Consider the following 21,406-nt stretch of genomic DNA (forward strand, 5'->3'; position numbering starts at 1 on the left):
CAGTTCAATTACCTGTGGTCCAAAAATATTAAATGGAAAATTCCAGAAATAAACAATTCATATATTTTAAATTGCACACTGTTCTGAGTAGTATGATGAAATCTCATGTCCTCCTGCTTCATCCCACCCAGGATGGTGAATCATCCCTTTATCCAGTGTCTCCATGCTGTATAAGCTGTTACTCACTCAGTAACTGTCAGTTATCAGATCAACTGTTGAGTTCAAGTCACCTTTATTTTAATTAATAATGGCCTCAAAGCACAAGAGTAGTGATGTTGGCAATTTGGATGTGCCAAACAATAAAGTGTTTCCTCTACTTAATAAGGAAAGAAAAATAACTGTATGCTGAGGTTGCAAGATCAAATAAGAACAAATCTGTCTGCAAAATTGTAAAGAAGGAAAAAAGAAATTCTTGCTCATTTTGCTACTATCCCTCAAGCTGCAAAAGTTATGGCCACAGTGTGTGGTAAGTGCTTAGTTAACATGGAAAAGACATTAAATTTGTGGGTGGAAGACATGAACAGAAAATGTGTTCCAATTGATCGAACGTGCTGCACCAGAAAGCACTCGACCTATACAAAGACTTCAGCAAGGATCCTCTGAAATGAGTGACCACCTTCTCATGACTTTCTTAGTATATTACTACAATTATTTATCATAGGTTTGTATAGAAAATAACAGTATATTTATATACTGTACTATCCATGGTTTCAGGCATCCACTGGGGGTCTTGGAAGGTTTCTCCTGTGGATAAGGGAGGGACTACTGTTTCAGAAATTCTGCATTGATTTCCATTCACATTACTAAAGTGCACATGATTTCAGTTAGTCATTTAAGTCTCTGACAAATCAACATAAGATAAGATTTATTAAGACAGCTTAGGAGAAAGTTTGCATATAAAAACAAAGAACTTATCTTACATTCATATATCCATTAAATTATGCAATTATTGTATTAATATATCTAAAAAGCATTGTAAAATGAGAATCTGGCAACATTCCTAGAAGAACCTGGTTGAATTACGCATCCTTGAGATTTATTGGTCACTTGTCCTTACGAAATTAAGAAGTGGAAAGCTTTAAAGAAGGACCTCCTGCCAAAGTGTAACCCATTAAATGAAAGATAAAAGTATGAGTCATAGAATTATAGAGCTGGGGAGGATCTAGCATCACCATTTCATCTTCAAATAAAGAAACTGAGGCTCATTGTGAGCTGATATTTTCCAAGTCACACAGCAAGTTAGTACAGAGGTCAGAGGAGCAACCAGGTCAGTGTTCTTTTCCTCTCGGAGGATGAACTTCACCAGTGCAAGTTCGTTTCATAGGTTATTTACTTTACTGATTATAAAAACAGGTGAAGCTTTGACACATTGTTAAATGGGAAGAACAAATTGGAGAGAAATGTATATAGTGTGATTTCATGTTTTTAAAACATAACATCTATCTATCTATCCATCCATAATCTACCTCCTATCTGTGCTCACGTGAAATTGGAGAAAAGAGTGGAAGTATCTATACCAGGTTAACAATGGCTATTCACAGGAGGGATAAAGCAATAGGGTAAGGAAAAAAATGTAATAAAATAGCAGTTTTTGAAGTTGTACGTCTTCACAAAATAAAGATTGTGAAATTCTACCTATAAGATTATTATTAATGCATAGAAATTAAATGTGCACATAGACAATGACTATAAAGTCACTCGATTATGCATGCAGACTAGAACATAGACAAAGGAAAGTGTCATTTTGATCAGGAATTGGGTTATGGATATTTTTTAAATTGTGTAGTTATTTTTAAATAGTGTTTGCAGAGTTATAAAAGTAATTCAAGTCAAATGAATCTCTTTTCTAAAACCACTGAAACACACTTATTTTAACTCAAATCTGATAAAAAAGACTTACTCATGTATTCATTCACAGTATTCACTGGGAAAACCTTTCATTATCAGCACTGATAGCTATAACATTTTATGTTTCACATGCAAATGTTTACATATAAGTGTATAGAGGTCTCTATATAAATATATATTTGTTTATTAATTGGGCATATACTTTTTTATTGAATGCTGTGGACAATGAAAATAAAAGTAATGCACATACTCACTATAAAAATTACAGAAAATGAAAAAAAAATTACAGAAAATGTAGGAGAGCATAAAGTAAAAATTAATGATAATATTATCTAGAGATATCCACAGTTAATCTTTTTGCATCTGTCTTTCCAGATCTTTTTATGCATGTGTACTCAAAAATGGGATTATAATTTACTTTATCTACTTTTTCACTTAGTTGATATATTATGGCTATATTTCCAGGAAAATAAATGCAGATACATGTAATTTTAAATTAGATAGTTGACATTTCATCATAGGAAATTACAGTAATTAATTTTACAAATTTTCTATTAATGGCCTTTTGGTTTGATTTTATTTTTTAAATGATCATAATGCTGAAATGGCCATCTTTACCTACACATTTTTTGCTCTGGTCCTGTTGCTTCCTTAAGAAACATTCCTATGAGCAATATAACTCTAGAAGTTTATACTTGAGTATCAAAAATACTAGTAGATGAAAGCCTTTTGTTATCAGGACAGTGTATCATAGGTACAACCAGTACAAGCTATAGTTTTTCTCATGGATAAGTGACCCATATTTATAACTTAATTCTTCATTATATTTGAGGAAAACAAAATTGTATCTAAAAGCAATCATTGTGATTATCCATAACTAATGAAGTTCTATTATCTATATTTCAAATTATTCCCAATTATTTTTAGGTCCTACTCTCTTACTGGTATGAGATCATTAATGGTGGCCCTTATAAAATGCACTGACATTTATATAGTAGTTATTCAACTATTTTTAAAGTGTCTACAAAGAACATTCTTTGCAACTGTTTTTAACTTTATGTTGAATGTGAAAGGGGTATACTCTATCAAAAATATCCTCCATATCCTGAAGATACTTATATACTAGTAGAGGCATGGTGCATGAATTTGTGCATGGGTGGGATCCCTGGCCTAGCTGGCGATTGGGGCTGATAGGGGCCATCTCACACAGTCCCGATTGGGGCCAATTGGGGCTAGCCAGCTGAGGGAGGTTGGCTATGGGAGTGCACTGACCACCAGGGGGCAGCTTCTGTATTGAGCGACTGCCCCCTGGTGATCAGTGCACATCATAGCAACCGGTCGACCCGTCTTTGGGTCGACTGGTCATAACAGTTGCTTAGGCATATATATACACACATATATATATACTAGAGGCCTGGTGCATGAAATTCATACACTGGGAGAGCAGATCCCTCAGCCCGGCCTGCACCCTCTCATAGTCCGAGACCCCTTGTGGCTGGATAGCCTTCTGCTGCTGCATGGCCTACTGCTTGAGCTTTAGCCTACTGCTGCATGTGCACGGCCTGGGCCACCATGGTCTGTCCTTGCGAACACTATCAAGTTGGTGAGTCAAGCGTGGAGGCAGGCTCACCCTGAGTTTCCTGCACTTCCCTGAGTCACCGAGTTGTTCAGACTGACTGCCTTCTACAGAGAACAACACTGGGATCGGATCTAAGCCAGCAATCGGACATCCCTCTCGCAGTCCAGGACCCCTAAAGGGATGTAGCAGTGCACCAAGTGACAGGCGGCCAAGGAGGAGCCCAAATTGGGGCCAGGCGCTGTGCCGCTCGTGCTCATCCCAGCCCGCTGCTCCTGCTGCCTCAGCTCGGTAGTGCTGCTGCGGAGTCGGGAGAGGCTCCCACCGTGGCAGCTGCACTCGCCAGCCATGAGCCCAGCTTCTGGTTGAGTGGCGCTCCCCTTGTGGGAGCACACTGACCACCAGGGGGCAACTCCTGCATTGAGTGTCTGCCCCCTGGTGGTCAGTGCGCATCATAGCGTCTGGTCATTCCAGTAGTTCCATGTAACGGTCACTGAGGCTTTTATTATATAGATAGATTTGAAATAATGAGCTACTATCCATTTTTTGTTTCGTTGGACTTTTTTTTAAAGAGAAAAATGAATAGATAGGAAAAAAATAAATCAAAGAAGGGAGATGTCAACTCTTATGGTCTACTATGTACTAAGAATGCAGCTAACTACTTTTTCATATAGTAATTCATTACATCTACCCAATGATATTGGGGAGAGGTAGATTGTGGGGCGCGGCTATAGGGTTAAGCCTCGGACTGACCTGTTGGCAAAGTCACAAACAAGTCCCAGCTTAGAGGGCACAGTCCTCTTAGCATAATTAGGCTTGACCTTATAACGCTCCCTAGATCTTATCTGGGAAGCTAATGGGCTGAGGGAGGTGCAGGAAGTGCTGCCAAAACAAGTGAAACTCACAAGAACAGTGTAACTATGGTAACCACTACCTTGTTTACCTCTGACTATAAAATAAAGGCTCAGCTTGCCTCTGGATCTTTCTCTGTGGCCTCAGCCAGGCACAGGAAGATCCACGGAGACTAAAGAGAGCTATGCTGATCATCTGAACACTGTCTCCATGTCTTTCATTCTTCGCCGACTCTGTCCACACCTTTGGGAACCCCTGGCCCGCTGGGGCTGGACCCCGGCAGTAGATATTATTTGTTATAGCTGCTTTTTGTATGAAGAAGTGAGGTGTGGGTTATAAATTCCCCAAGGTCCCATTGTTAGTAATTGGTAGAGTGAGTTTTCAAACCTATGTCTATGTAGGTAACATATTTTGTCTCAAAAAATAAGTGTCTTAACAATTTGAGCTTCCCAGTGATAAAATATTTTGTCTGTGAAAGTAGTAAGTGTATCATCATGGGAAATATGGAAGCAGGTGTTGGTGGACCATACATGAAAGATGTAATGGGAAGTGTTCCAATACAAGCAGAAGACTGTGCTTATTTCTCTAGGCCTCATCTAGAAGGTTAAATATTTTGTTAAACTGAAAACTGTACCAAGTTATAACTATTGATATTAGGCCACAGAATGATACTCAACTACTTCAAACTTAAATAAACCTAATTTCACATATGAATATGGTAATTTCAAAGCCAGAGAATCTAAGCCATATCCTAATGAAAAAAAATCTATATTACATAGGCTATTTTAGTTTTTAATGATGATGTATTTGGAATGATGGTGTTAAATTTTAGTGTCTCTTTTGCTAGGGACACAATTGTTTGGTTGCTTAAATATTATCTCTTAATGAAGATTAGTTAACTCATGCCAGCCTGATGATTACTATAGTTCACATTTCTATATCTCTATTCTATTATTAAGGGATTTCTTAGATTTAATCTATCTAAAATATAACTAAGTCACTAGAAAATAGTGTGATTTAGACAAATTAGTGTGCTTGCGTGCTAACATATTCTACTATCCACCTCCCCCAGTTGGTTCTATTAAAAATAGTGCTGTAAAAAGAAGTAAAAATCAAAATAAATTATGCCCGCTGCAAAGCATTTCACAGAAAGGCTTTTATGTGCAATTTAACAGTTCATGAAAAAAAGAATATTACTGAAGGCAAGGAACATTCTTCCTCTGAAAAATAAGTGAAACTTGGATCTTTCTTAGGATTTATGCATTCACTTTGGGAGGTAGGAGATATTCAGGGCTGTGATTCATTTAAATATATGACCAAGTGGCCTGTGCTTTGGGGTCTGAGTGAAAGCCTTCCACGCCAGTAGTTGAGCTTTGCTAAAAGAAAGTTATTGGTTCTACATCTAAACACCCTCAGATGTCTGCCCTTAGTTCCTATGATTTGAACTAAAGAGAAAGAGGCAAGGAGCTGGCTTCTATTATCCTGAGTAGGCAGCATATTTTATCAAAAGGTGTATGGACTTCAGGAAGAAGAAAAACTACATTTGAAGCAGCTGACTCGACAGGTAACTTAAACTTGTGAGCCTTTCTTCATCTATAAAGTGGGTATAATAACACCCCACTGAGTTATTTTGAGAATTGAATGCAAAAATGTTCACAGGAATAAACTGCACAGCATCTGACACACAGTAAGAATACAATACATTTTAGCTTCTTTCCTCTGTCATTTCTCTAATAGAGCAACTCTGGAAAACTGTAAATGCATCTTTAAAAGCATTCTCCTAAATTTTGAGAAATGACAGTCCCATCAGCAGTCCCAGCTGGAGGACAGCTATCAGCTGCCCTGGTGGCAAGGTACCTCCTGAGGCAGATCTAGAGCTCCATGGGCAAAACTCAGAGGCCTGGAGGCAGCCAAGACGTGAGGGAGAAGCAGCTTCCAGAGCTTGGAGAGAGAGGTCTGCCCTTACCAGCCCTTCTTTGGGAAAAGGCCATGTAAACTCCCTCTATTCCTGCAGACCAAGGAGAAGGTGAGACTTGGACCATGAGAAGACAGAACATGGCCTATCCTTTAGAGCCGTGGTCGGCAAACTGCGGCTTGCGAGCCACATGCTGCTCTTTGGCCCCTTGAGTGTGGCTCTTCCTAAGCCTTAGGAGTACCCTAATTAAGTTAATAACAATGTACCTACCTATATAGTTTAAGTTTAAAAAAATTGGCTCTCAAAAGAAATTTCAATCGTTGTACTGTTGATATTTGGCTCTGTTGACTAATGAGTTTGCCGACCACTGCTTTAAAGAGTTCCTCAGTTCCTAGAAACTCTTCATGGAGGATGAGGGACTCTAACCTGGCCCTCAGATTCTTGGAGGAAGAGGAGCAAAAGCTTAGAAAGTCGGGTTGTGGGACTAATGTTAGCTACTGTTTTTAGAGCTATGTGTTTTCCAGCTTAAGAATTATGTTTTACCCAATATAGACAGTGTAGCCTATGGTAAAATCCTTTATAAATTCATTTTAATAGCATTCATTGATAATTAAAATTTAGATGGAATTCATGTATTGGCAAAAGTAGGTTTTAAAAGATAAGGCTGGGGAATATTTCTCTTTGAATACAATTTAACCTTAAGTATAAGAAAAAAAAATCCCAGTCTTAAAAAAAAAGTACTTGTGAACTAAATACTATTTTTCACATTCATGTACTTGAGTTCATTCTAATACAGTCCATAGACCTGAAGTTTGTTTAGTGTAACAAGAGATTATTCAAGCCCATTATTCAAGGACAGTGTTTCTAAGATTACCTGCCACCCCTGTATTGGTTAAGTCTGGGCATTTGATTGCTCTGGAGCCAATTATAGCCTCCTCTTCACTTAAGTGATCTTCAATTTCATCAAGAAGATCATCAAACTGACTCTTAGAAAGTGTGACAATCTGAAGTAGTACTTTCAATAGATTTTCTACCTTGAAAGTGCTTCCAGGCTAGTGTGGCTCAGTGGTTGAGTGTTGACCTATGAACCAGGAAGTCACAGTTCCATTCCTGGTCAGGGCACATGCCTGGGTTGCTGGCTTGATCCCCAGTGGAGGGCATGCAGGAGGCAGCCAATCAATGATTCTATCTCATCATTGATGTTTCTATCTCTCCTTCTCCCATCCTTTCTGAAATCAATAAAAATATATTTTAAAAAAGAAGTAAAACTTCAGAAAAGACTCCACACGAAAGCAACTTAGAATATAAAGAGTTCTCTCTTAACTACAATCCTCACTGATCAAAAAGATAAGCAAGGTTTCCCAAGTATCTTCCTTTGGGGTGTACACTCTAATTGGAAAGATAGCCAAGCATATTGGGATCAGAAGCAAGAAAATTTATATTTATTGATCACTTGGTACATTTTAGGCTACAGTAGTACAACTGTGTGATTTAATCTTGCAGCATTCTGATGATATGATTATAAAAAAAATCTGAATTTATTGGTGAGGAAGTTGACATCAAAGAGATCACAAAGCAAAGCTGGGGTCTCAATCCAAGTCCACATAACTTAAAGACTTGTTCTCTGAAAAAAATCCTATACATGGAATTTCATGATTCTGTAGAATGTACTAACTCATCACAGCATCCCCTCAAAATAGGATGTTCTACATCATATGAGGTATTCAATATAACTGAATCCTGCTGCCAATGCTGGTTGGTTGGGCACATAAATCTGATTTCAAGTGGGAAACTAGAAATTATATTGGTGGAAATCTTGAGTTAGTATTACTCTGAGTGAGAACCCTAAGGGACTGACTGAAAATAAATGCAGTAAATTGTATTTATTTGTATTTCTATCTTAGCACTGGACAGTTTAGGTTGCTGGATAAGTTTCAAACTATTAATTGCTGAGGATTTTTTTTTTAAGAAGAAAGTAGTTTCTATGAGTGAAATTAGTTATATGATTCATAGAGACTGGTCAACAGGAGTGAAGATGAGAGTGTTTCAAATCCCGTCCTGGTCCAATGAGTATTCTGTTTATAAAATACCTGAAATTGCAGATGTGCAGGTTGAGGGACAGGCAAACAAAAACACTGAAACAAAATGGGTAAGGGCATGGACAATTAAACAGTGATCCTTGATTCTTCATGTATTTCCACTGCTTATGATTTTATTCTGTCATCTTCTAAGGTTAACAAATACCATCCATGCTCATAAAACTATGCAGCTCTGTTAAAGCCAGGCACAGTGCTTGGCTCAGTGGCCTTCCAACGCAAAATTCTAGACACTGACAACAGTGGTATTTCCTCTTGCTCATTCCAAGTTTACCTGTTGTTAATTTCATTGTGCCTCTCCTCCCCATTGTCAGGCAAAAAGAGGATACTCAGACCTCAGAAAAATACTTTAGACCATTTAAATCACTACATCCTAAATTTTTCTCTTTTCTTTTTGAGGGTCCCCTGAAGTTTTATACTCTCTTTTAGTAAGTACTCTTCTTTGGTACCAATTGACTATGGGCTTAGTACCAGCTGTATTACAATCGACACACTACAATTTCAGGAAATACAGCAAATTTAATGTGAAGACCATGAGACTAGCTACCATCATTAGCTCTTCAAGAAAGATAAACACTGATATGTGTTTATCTTGATGTGTCCACAGTATCAAATTCAACATCTCCCTCCTGGTAGGGTAAGGGGGGAGATGAAATAGAATACATATCTACAGGTGTCAGACTCTACAAATTTTCCATTGCACCTCTCTAGCATTACTCGATATCAATATCCCTATTTCTGTCTTTGGGGAAGCTGAGTGAGTTGCCTACAATCATGAGCTAGTAAACAGCAGGGCTGAGATTTGAATTCATGTCAGTCTGACTTTTTAATTTCACCACGTGATTCTCCCACCATACTCATGCCTGATACAATACTTATGGAAGGTCACCTTCATGGGGCTATCACTTCTCTAGTGCTATCCAGCCTCCAGAGGCAAAAGTGTGCAGCCCAGTAAGGCTGTAATCCACAAATGGCCTCATGGCCAGTTGGAATGCCAATTGTTATGGTCAGTCGCATAATTAGTGTGTAATTAAGAAGTGACAATTAAGGTGCATACAGTACTCAGTCTTGGGGACTGAGTGTCTGTTTTCATTACCACTGTAGTAAATAGTAAAAAAAAAAAAAAAAAAGGCAGCAGGTAGGATGGAGTGTGAGAGGTGGAAGGAGGAGAACTAAGGGAAAATGGATTTGTTTATGGCTAAAATGCCCTGCAGAGGCAGTTTTGCCAGAGTGGCATTTTTAACATTTACCCTTATTTTCATTATAATCATGTTTGTAACAGTCTTTTACAATATTATGGTACTATGTGTTTGAAGAATTTTAGAACATTAATGTTCAATGGCACTTAGGTCTTCCACCAGAAAAGTACCAGGGCTCTGCTTGGACATTCTCAGTGTCAGAGAATTCACTATGTATAAGAAAATAAAGTCTTACCTTTATATCGACCAAGACACTGTATTCCTACAGCTAACTTGAAATTATTCTATAAGCACGTCCGAAAGAACTGTGTGGCAACATACATTCCTAGACCAGTTCTACGGACACTTAGAAAAGTCTTTAAGTTCTGTCAGCATTTCTGTGTGAGAGACCTGGCCACACATGCTGTCACAGAGCTAATGCACGTGGGTCACTAAACATATACACACAATGTTGATGCTTTTCCATAATGTTTCAGTTTTCAAAATCTAAAACGAATAAGCATTTCATAAAAAATTATTTAAGCTTTTTAAAAATTATCACTTAATTAACTTGGAGACCAATTATGTTAGAATAATTTAAGTTCTTACTTATCCCACACCTGAGACATGAGTGAGATACTCCTACAAGGGTCTCCAGTGCGGGTAACCCGATTTCAATGTCACTGCTTAACCCCCCAGGCCCAGTGCCTCACAAGAGAACCATTCTCCAACTTACCTGTGCTTAAGAGTCACTTGGAATGCTGTTTAAAGGGCCCTCATAACTAGTTAAAGGGCCACAAAATCCCATAATTACAGTATTTACCCAATGATATATATTCAGACTTCTCTTACACAAATCTTAATTGCATTATCTCTGTAGAAACATCAACTATTACCACTAACTTAACACGAGTTGTTCTGGGAGTTTAGAAATCACCTATCTTTAACTCCAAATTCTATAGATCAATTTAATCTACAGTTACACCTCTACTTAGTGGCAGGGTAGAGCTGCAGCCAGATCCTTTGACTCTTTCCAGAATAGTAGTTTCTTTAGTAGGACTATTACAGCCATTTTTAGGTGTAGCTATCTGGTAATTGACACCATCCATCAGTATTAAGCAAAAAATCTTCAAAGAAAGTTTCAAATGGCCTTTACTCTGAGCCTTAATTGTAGGGAAGGAAACAGTATTTCATATGGGTAATAGATTAAATAGAGATTGAAAAACTGACTATTAGTGAGACACCCTGGTAGATATTCTGGAATACATGAAGATGGAGTAACACACAGTTCTTGCCATACTGGAGTTGACAACTTACATGGTGCTAATCATTTTGGCCAAGAAAAAACGGGACATTTCACTGAATGAGCAACAGTAGTATAGTAAGTCATCAGATTCTACAACACCTTGAAGTGCTTCATAATTAGCTCTACCTAAAATTGAAACTCCATTACTGTTAACTGGCATAGTACAACAGCACATGGGAAAAAATATCTCAGTGTGCTAAATTAATATACTTATAATTGATATTGTTTAGAGGTTGTGGTTGTTTGATATGAATAAAAGGAAATAACTTATAGCTGCTGTTGTTATGATAAACCAAAATTATCTGAAGACTCCTATCATTTTCTAGCTAGGTCCTGTGCACATTTATTCATTTATAACATACAGGAAAGATTTTCTTACTTGTGGCCTCACCATTCATTTCTTCAAGTTCACTGTTAATTCCAACATCTATGGAACTCATTATTTTGTCAATCTGCAAGAAACAAAAAGCATATAAGTGAATGATTACATTCACCTTTAGCATTGCATTTTAAAATAACTTTCAAATGCTACAAGCATATACAGGGTGGGGCAAAAGTAGGTCTACAGTGGTGAGTACAGAGTTTATTCTTGTATTATTAATTATTGTATTACTTTCCATTTGCACAACTATAATCCCACTTTTGCTCCACCGTGTACTCTTGATGTTATTACCACTGCAATACCACAATTAAGAGACTGACAGACAAAGGTTTAAAGGGAAACAGACATCTCGTGAATTGCTTTTAAAAACATAAATAATGTTTCCATTTCTTAAGCTTTGAAAATCAACTTCTCTTTGTATTTCCTAAAGTGAACTTTGTTTGGAACTACCTGGGTCAGGACATTAGGAATTGTGCATTCTTTAGAATCAGAAGGGCGGGGTACGTGTCTCCTCTGACTGCTGACGAGTGGGTTTCAGTTCGTAGGCACGGCCATTGGAACCAAGCTCTCACTAAATGGTCTGACCAGCCACAGGCTGACTTGTGGCATCTAATCACAAGAATTGAGGCATGGAAACAACTTCATTCTAAGAGGTAAGTTAAATGCTAATTAATCCTGCTTCGTTCCAAAAAGAATTTCAGATGTTACTCACAGTGTTAATAAATATAAGTAATGGGTAGACTCGAACAAACTATCTATCTAGTTGTATGAAATATATAGGAAGAAATGACTTTGTAAAAAGCTTTAGTTCTCTATGGCTGAATCCCCTCTTTGTCACGTTAGCATCCCCGGTAAGACAGCAGGTTCCAGAAGGGACAAGAAGCATTACTTCAATGTCTCATTTTGTTCACCCTGAAACAGATGCAGGGAGATTGAGTGATTTTTCCCAAACAGCTCAATTCAGAATGTCAATATCAGAACCATTCCAATTTCTAGTTCTCAGAATATTATAGTGACCTACGGTGTTTCAAAGCCCAATCCAACTGGCACAGTCTTTTGGGAGACAAAATGTGACATGTTTGAATAAAATGTCAAAGGAGAGTGTGGTCCAATCTTTGAAGAATTTCAAGAAAAAAGCAAGAAATGTTTTTATTTCATGATGCAGTCCTCTTTAGGGACAAAGGATGATATTTCATAATCCTACAAGGGCCCTTGCATTCTCAGTAATTCTATGAAATTAAATACTCTGTCTTTAGGTAGAGCTTAAATTGCTGATACGTGACCTCAACACATTTTTTCTTAAAAGTCACTCTGATAATTGTAAAAGAGAAATATTAAGTAATTTTTAAGATTATATGGAGATTCTCTGAATATCTAAGATTCTTTAAAGAAGGGAGACAAGCTAACAAAGAGTTTAGTAAGTAAGCAAAATGATATAGGGCAGCAAAAACAAGGAGATTTTTCTCAATTTGTCAGCTGCAGTGCTTGGGAAGACATAATGTGAACATTCTCTTGCACCTCATAGCTAGTTATTACTTCTGCTTGATATCAATTTCTATGGAAACAATAGATTTCCCCACATGTGTGAAACTATTTGTTTTTAAATTATCATGTGCTGCCCCTAGAATTTTCCCTTCCACTCAGAGCTGTATGCATTGTTAATTTTTTTTTCTATTTGCCGCTGAAAGACTTAAAGCTGAAAATCCTCCCCCCTCAACCTTCCTCGATTCCAAAGCATTCATATAAAGAAGAACAAGGCTTACTTCTTCCCATTCTGAGGTGAAGGATGGCGTTCTTTCAGAATTCCCTTTCGAGCTGTGTTCAGTAGTGGAAGATTCACTCCAGTTAACTCTCGATGGTTTCTCAGTTGAAGGGTAGGCAATGAGATCAGAATCTGACTTAGACACATTTTTTGATAAATGCATGTCAATCAGGGCTTTTGGCAATGACCTGATTCTCCCCAGGGTGCAAGCTCTCTCCACAAATCCCCCCGTGTTCACAATCCATTGGTCCCCATTCCGGGATCCACTCCTAGTTGTTCTTGTACCAACAATGGTATGGTTTTCGACTTGGTTGGGTTTTTTGTGAAAAATTGTTCTACTGACCACCTTGGGTTTAATTTTCTTTACCAAAGGTTCTGAGTTATTTTCTATTGGAGACTGCTTGAAAGACAGAGGATTCTTGGCCAAAATGATTTCATCTTGTCCTTCTTCACGTTCATCTCTTTTCCTGTAGAGATGAAATGGGTTTTCAGGAGACTCACAGGCTGGAGAGGATCCATGGAGAAGGCCTGCAAATTGCCCAGGATCATATTCCTTTGGGGGATCACTGTCCTCCTGTTGAGAGAGGTCATCTGCAAAAGAAAATAAAGAGGTCAGGATATCTATAATAATAAAAGTGTAATATGCTAATTAGACCAGACGACCTTCTGGACGAAGCCAGGGCTGCGAGGAAAGCCTGGGTCCTGGGTGCCTGCCTGTGGCTGGAGGGAAGACAGGGTCCGAGGTGCCAGAGGGAAGCCGGTGCTGGCAGCTGGGGAAAGGAAGGCCTATATTGCACGAATTTCATGCATCGGGCCAATAGCATATTTATAAAAGAACCTGAAAGCCCTGATATACCTTAGGGAGTATTTCAAAAGTATGAATTGGGTATTAACTGAGTAATTGCATATCCCTCTCCCTTATCCCCAGGGTGTATGTTTTATATTAAATAACAAAATTGGGTTTTCTTAACATGAGACACCCATATCCTAACCCAGCAATAAATGAGTCACTGTTCAGGTGGACATCAGGCATGTAAATCAAGGTCATGCACCATGACATCCCTCTGCCCTTCTCCCAGCAAATAAATCCAGAAACAAAACTTGAAAAGAAGTATTATTAAACATAATTTAAAGTAAATAATCCTAATATTGTTACTTTAAGTATAAAATTAAGAATGATTCTATACAAATTATATAATTTAGACAAAAAGGATTTGTACAAGCTTAACATAGGCCAACAATGTGATCTCTATCACTAAAAAGGGAGAGACTCTTTTACAAGAGACTGATATTGAGCTGTTAACACAAAACTCTTTTCCTTTCTTCTCTGAAATAACATTAGTTACCTTTGAATTTCTTCAGGTCTTTGAAAAATGTAATGCATTCAAGAAACCAAAGAAAAATGCTAATTTTTATCACTTTATATTTTTTCTAAGATAAATCATAAATGTTCTCTGAAACTTAAAATGTACCATACTTTTTTTATTACCTAATTTGTGTTTTAAAGATACGGTGTCAAAATCTTGGCCAAATAATTTAACAAAGAAAGTCAGTTTACTTTTTTGATAGTTCATCTTAATTCATTTAGCTAAATATTTGCTACAAAATTACCCAATAAGCCCATAACCCAGTCTTGTGAATAAAACACTGTATGGCCAATGTGGTAGATAAAAACCACAAATCCAAAGCTCACATGCTGACTCACATTCCAAAGAAGTTACTTATTATTACAAACCGCAAACACCTACATTTTTAGAAATTAACAAGTAACACTGTGAGTAGGTATATCTATTTACTAAGTACTTAATGAGGGATTATATTGACATCATCTCATTTAAACTCAAATTAATCCTGTGAAATGATTAATAAACATCATGACTTTCTGATAGAAAGAGATATGGCCAGAATACTGAATTCACATATTTACACAAATCAGCAACCACAATAGACATTTACCTAGAGGATGCTACGTAGAGACAAATTGATTTTCTTCATTGAGGTTTGGTCTCAGGTCCCTATACTGTTCTCTCCCTCAGAATTGACAGAAGCATGTCCCCTGACCTCACCCTTGTTCCTATTTGACTTCTCCAAACAGAAGATGTCCCCTTTCCCAGACCTATCACAACGGTATCCTGAGATGGAAGAGAAGAAGAGTGACAGGAAGAGGGGTCCAAGAGATCACAATCTAAAAGAGAAACAATTTGCACCCGTCCAGTACTATTATAATTACTTCATCATCCCACAAAAACTCTGTTCCTATCGAGTGTAGCAACACTATGTCCTCGTCAAAAAACCCATTTTGGGGAAAGGAAGGCCTACTATTGCACGAATTTCATGCATTGGGCCACTAGCATATTTATAAAAGAACCTGAAAGCCCTGATACAACAGCAGTGCCCTTTTGAACTTGTGCCCTCGGGACTCTTCTTAAAGTAGAATAGTGTGTGTCTGGGGGGGTGGGGGGGGCGCGGGGGAGGTGAGGCAAGGCAGCTCTGAACTCTCTAAAAGGGCAGTGTTTATATAAGGCCTATTCTATACATGTTCTAGAAGTCAAAATGAACACTTAAGCAACTTAAATTGCAGCAGTTTCCCCAGCCAGTATGTTAAGCTAAGATTCAAACTAAGGTCTATTGGATTCCCACACCAAATTGTCCTGGAACATATTTCACTGTTAAAATAAAAGAAAAATCTAAGGTTCAAGGACAAGCAAGTAGACTCTTTGTGAGGAAGGATATGGTTACTCCTGTTTATGACTGTTTCAGGAATTTGGAATAAATGGACTGAAAGGTTTTTTTTCCTGCTTCATGGAAGTAACTGATGCTCGGAGAAAATACAACTTGGCATTCTGTTCCAATTTATTTTCTCTCTTTCTTCCTTGGCTACTTGGCTCCCCATAGCACTTTACAACGTAAGCAGGTTGGTGTGGGATGACAATAATGGGTGCATAATTGTAAAGGGGAGGAGGAATTTGAAAAGGAAGTTCAGAATATTACTTTGAAAGTTGCTGAAGAAGCCCCAATAGTTTGCGTTTGAACGGAAACCTGAAAAGAATCAGCCTGCTCCAAGAAAAAGATTCTGTAAATCTCAGTCAAAAGGTCTCTGACCATGTTCATGACAAAGAGAGTGTTAGGGGCACAATACTCAAGTTTTCTGTGGTTATTATTATTAGGTAACAATCCCCTCTGCGTTTTGACAAAAATGACTCTAATCACCACCCCAAAATGCTTTATATTGTCCAAGTCCTTGCGTCACCAGCAGTCACTTCCCCACGTAAAAGAGAATTTAGTCAGCTTATAAGATTAGGCTTTTGAATCACGCTTCTTAGCATCATGACAGTTGGTAACATTTTTACAAATATTATCTGTTTCTTTCAGTGGCCAAACTCTAAGAATGACAGTCAAAGACAAAGAGAAGTTGATCTGAAACCTCCTGAAACACCTGTTTGGTGGACTGATTACAGCTATGACCCTGCTCTGCCCTGGCTCCCTGCAGCCAGCCATTCCTCCCACATGGCTCTGGGTGTGGCCAGGCACCTTGCTTTGGTCAGTGAGACAACAGCAAATGTGATAGGAACGTTCAGAGAGCCTTGAAAAGCACTTGTATGGTAGGCCTTGTTCTCTTGTTGCTCTTGGAACCTTGCAGCATGTGAGCAAGGCCAGGCTGGCCTTCTGGATGAGGAAATGATACATGACCCAGCTCTTTGAAGTTGTAGGTGTTATTATTTTTCAAGTATAAAGAGGCTTACAGACTAGGAGTTGCCACTTGGAAAAGACAGATTGTTATACTCAGATCCCAAGAGGAGGGAGCATGCCATGCCACCAGGGGGCGCATAGGGAGGCACCAGGATTGGGCAGGAGGCAGAATGGGTGAAGGAAAAGGTGGGAAGAACCTTTATTGTGGTGCCTTTGGGAAACCATAAGCAGTTTTAGGGTTGGCTATTTTGACCCTAGGGCATAGGCACTGTCACTAGTGGTCTGGTGTGTGGTGTTGGTGTGATTAGGGCAGGTGGATGGTGGCTCCCTGTGAGAACCTGAGAAAGGGTGCTGTTGGGATATGGCTCTGGATTGGCTGGTTTGCATATGAAAGGCAGGTATGTAGGTGAGTTTTCTATCCCTGAGAATTTGCTAGCCCTGGGAGGGGCCACCCCTCCAGAGTCAACAAGGTCCCAAGATGTCAAAGCATCAAACAAAACAAAAAAAAATAAAAAGGCACCTTAATATCCCAGCCACCCACCCTTACCTCGGTCCATCGTCAGCAAAATTCCAGTTGAGTCTAGGTAGTTTCGCCATAAACATTTTTGCCACAAGTATGTTTGCTGCAAACATTTTTGTTGCAAACATTGGCCATAAGGCCATTTTGCCATAAAAGTTAAAATAACTGGCTGACAGTTTGGTTTACATTTGGCAAACTTCATGTTTTTTGTCAGTTTGGTTTCATTCTCCATTGATGAAGTCCTCTCAGTACGCCCATTTGTATCTTATATAAATTTTAGCCCTCATAACGGTCTATACTGTGATGAGTAGACATGGTAGTCTTAAAATACTGGATGACAATAACTATGTATAAAGCCAGATTGCAAAGCTATGTGTAAAGTTAGATAACATACCATAGTAGAAAATGATAATATATCAGTTTTTGTAAATCCTTTGGTGAGCTCAGTCATCCCTCACACCTGTCAAAAGCTACATATGACAAATATAAAACAGGCAGCTAATTCACAAGTCTTCCAGAGCATTAATTACCAATTCTTTAATTGGAAACTGATACCACTTTTAAATTTTTTTTAATTTATTGACTTTGAGAGAGAGGGAGGGGAGGAGGAGAGAGAGAAACATCAATTGTGTTCCACTTATTTATGCATTCGTGGGTTGATTCTCGTATGTGTCCTGACCAGGAATCAAACCTGCAACCTTGGCATATTGGGACAACTCTCTAACCAACTGAGCTACCTGGCCAAGGCTGATACACCTTTTAATAAAGAAAAAAAGTGCAGAGCCAAAAGAGAAGACAAATCCATAATCAAAAAGAAAAAGAAAGAAAAATGTGTAATATAATGAACAAAAACTTTCAAAGACAATGTATTTTCATTTTTCTCAGCAGAGTTTTAAATTTCGTTATTAATTTTTAAATGTTTCATTGTGTCCTTTAATGCTCCTCTTTCATTTTTTGTCCTTTTATCTTTTACCATGAAAATTGTCTTACAGCAAAGATGTTTACTGCAAAACTACAGGACATGCTTCCAAATATGCGAGTGAGGCCATCCAGAACTGACCAGCCCCAGGCCAGCCAGCCTATGAACCACAAATGCATGCATGAGCCCAGCCAAGATCAGCTGAAGCTGACCCAAACCAGAACACCCGCCAGAATCATGAGCTAACCAAATGGCTATCATTTTAAGCCATTAAGTTTTGGGGCAGTTTGATATATAGCAGTACATAACTGATTCTGCCTGTATTCCAACTTTTAAAGAAGAATTAATACATTTTTCCAATATCTATTGTTATGCCCAGATTTCAAGATTCCCAAGAAACCACATCAGGGAGCCATCCAATCCGATGCAAAAGCATAAGAATCTGTATTTCAGGCTAGCTTGAGCTCTCCATCCACCAGACTCACCGACACATTGGCTAGCCAAGTGGCCAAGAGAGAGCCAACCCCGCTCAGAGACCGGTTATATGGGGGGGGGTCTGAGTAAGGGGAGGAGAAAGGACTGTGCTCTGCCGATTGGCCAGGCGCAAGCCAGGTCCTGTTACACAGGATGTGGTCATATCTATGGCGCGCACTTCCCTTGATTGTCATTGGTTAGTTTAAAATCCCGGGCGTGGCCAGCAGAGGCCTGGGCTTCCGGGAAGAAGGCCGCACGTGGCCCCAACATGGAGGATACAGGCAAGATGGAGGGCATAGCCCTCGCCCCTTCATCTATCAGTGTTGTGAAGACTGAGTGAAAGAATAGAAGTAAGCCTGTGGCACAGAACACATTAAGCATATGTTCATGTTATTATAATAATAATTTTTTTAACCTACAGGGTTTCATTTTTACAAAGAAATGCTGTAGTAATTAATTGTATCAGGCACTCAATGCAGATTGGTATTTTTGACATGGTAAACATGGGATTTACTCCTTTGTTTCTGCTTGTCTATTTTTAAAAAGTATACTGTATTTTGGAAAGAATATTTGCATTTTATTACTATTTCTTTAGATGAAACTGAGGAAAAGTATATAGATTAAACTGTTTTTATAACTTGTCTCATTTGATTTCACACTTCTCTTTTGATAAGTGGTTATTTCATGCCAAAGTACAGAACTAAATATGTGTGAATTCCAATCTGATAGTTATTCAAAGCACCATTAGCATTTCAAAGAAAAGTCAGAGTAAGTACCCAGTAGTAAGCAGTTCAGTCTCCCTTTATCCATCTTTGCCCTGATCTGTATCACCCATACAAATACCTGAATAACAATAAAACCGAAAATGTCATGTTAAGATAAAAACAAATGATAGAAAACAAGCTATTTCTTCTTCTATTATAGACCATACCTTCCGAGTATTGGGTCATTGCATTCCTCTTTAGAAAATAAAAATGTCTTCATTTTCAGGGATTCTAGTGCTGATATTGATATCATAGAAATTCTAAGTTCATTTTACAAATATGCATAAATGCCTTCTGTGTACCAGGCACTGTCCTGTGTGTCAATGTTTCAGCAGTGGCAGAACAATGAGGGTGATGATATTCTAATGAAGGAAACAATTGCAGGCACATCAAAAGAATCTAATTTCTGATGATGGTAGGTTCTATACAGAGAATAAAGCAAGTAATGAGATAGGAATTGCTATTGTCAGCCCAGGAAAGAAGGTATGGAAATCCTCTGAGGCTATTCTGAAGGCCAGTATAGCCACAAAAAAGTGGTGAGAGGGTGGTGTATGAGCCAGCGGTCTTCAGAGAAAGGGAGAGAGAGAGAAGTGTAGTTGCAGTCTGGAACCAATGGCCTGAGAACCAGAATTGATGGTGTATGCAGTTCTAGTCTGAAGAGCCATGTTTCAGGTTGAGTCCAGGCAGGAAAATGGTTGATGTACTACTTCAAAGAGTGTCAGGCAGTAAGAGTTCTCCCTTGTTCAGTGTGGGGGCCAGCCTTTTGCTTGTATTCAGGCCTTCAACTGATTAGATGAGGCCCACCCATATTAGGGAGGTCACCTGAATTTACTCAGTCTACCCACTTAAATCTCATCCAAAAACACCCTCATAGAAATCTTGGCACCCCATGGCCCAGTGAAGTTTACACATAAAATGAACTACCACTGGTGGATAGAAGGGATGAAGATGAGGTCAGAGATAAAGGCAGGAGTAAGATTTACATGGTCTGATTTACACTTTTAAAAGATCACTTGCTATTTCTGATGGCCAGAATATGACAATAATGTAGTATTTTAAGAAATTAATCTTCCCTTGTCCCCTCATAAAAACAATATATATGAATGTAAAAGAATAAAATGTCAGCACATGGTAGCAAACAGCAACAGCACAACCTCACAAGCCAAGTGCAAGTATATCCTCAATAAGGCAGGGATCAAGGAATCCCTATGGTCCTGGACAATGGGTGGGCATAGTCAAATCACGTGATGATGGCTGGGTCCAGAACTAGACTAGCAGTTGCGAGCTGCAATAGTAAAAAGAAAAGAAAATTTTACGGAGCCTGCAAACCACAGGACCCAGAAATTGCGATTAGACTGATTCCAAAAAGGGAAGGGCCTGGCACTCAGCAGGATACTCGAGAACAACCAGCAAAACTTGAAAAAAAAATCCCGCAAAAGGACAACAGAAAGCATAAGCTATTGAAGATCTCAGAAATACCCAACAAATCCATGTCTTTGGTAGGCTAGAGACTCACACTGAAGAAAAACTTTCAGGAGCAGAATCCAAATTGAACAGGGTGAAAACACCAGAGCTCTCAGGGAGTAAAATGTTTCCTATAATGAGGAGGCGGGAGTGGCAGGGAAGGCAGAGGTCCAGAGGTGGGGGACCTTGAATGTAATAATAGCAAAATACAGTGTTCACTTGTGAGAGCACTGCTTTGGAAGGCAAGGTTCATGGAACTCTGGAGAATGCTGAGGTTAATGACAGGAAGCCTTTCTGAATTAAGCAGAGAAGTACCCATACTTCTTAACACCTCACAGTAATAACAAAGGAGAAAGTCCTTGGGCTGTGGAGTGGGGACAGCTGCTGAGGAACATGCCTGCTCTCCCACGGAAACCTCTTCTGAATAGTCCACGACATCTCTTCTCATGAAATATGGAGAAAATAATTTTTTTGGTGGAATCCTATTTAAAGACATTGCAAGAGAAAGAAGTGAAATGAATGTCTAACAGCTAATGAAAACAAACCAGAAATGTAGCCCCAAAGCAATCAAAAGCTGTAACCTAAAATTCAAAATTATATAAAAGAAATTTTAAAAATGGTCAAAGTTCTGGAAGAACAGTCTAAACTATATGTAAGTAG

The 21,406-nt window shown here is 38.6% G+C and overlaps 1 protein-coding gene across 5 annotated transcripts in view; it reads right to left on the reverse strand.

The window, feature by feature from the left end:
• The window catches only part of ANKS1B (ankyrin repeat and sterile alpha motif domain containing 1B), a 792,232-nt gene that overhangs the window by 400,659 nt on the left and 370,167 nt on the right, over positions 1-21,406 (reverse strand). For 4 of the 5 annotated variants that reach the window (XM_070410886.1, XM_070410885.1, XM_070410884.1 and 1 more), the window contains exons 13-14: positions 12,917-13,506; positions 11,151-11,223 (exon numbers count right to left, since the gene is read on the reverse strand). In XM_070410886.1, coding sequence (XP_070266987.1) covers positions 11,151-11,223; positions 12,917-13,506 — 663 coding nt within the window. The remainder of the gene's footprint in view (positions 1-11,150; positions 11,224-12,916; positions 13,507-21,406) is intronic. The other variant, XM_070410887.1, reaches the window with a different exon arrangement.

This window comes from Myotis yumanensis, unplaced genomic scaffold, assembly GCF_028538775.1.
Source record: "Myotis yumanensis isolate MYYU_CA2020_CCGP unplaced genomic scaffold, mMyoYum1.0.hap1 SCAF_3, whole genome shotgun sequence".
Classification (NCBI taxonomy): domain Eukaryota; kingdom Metazoa; phylum Chordata; class Mammalia; order Chiroptera; family Vespertilionidae; genus Myotis; species Myotis yumanensis.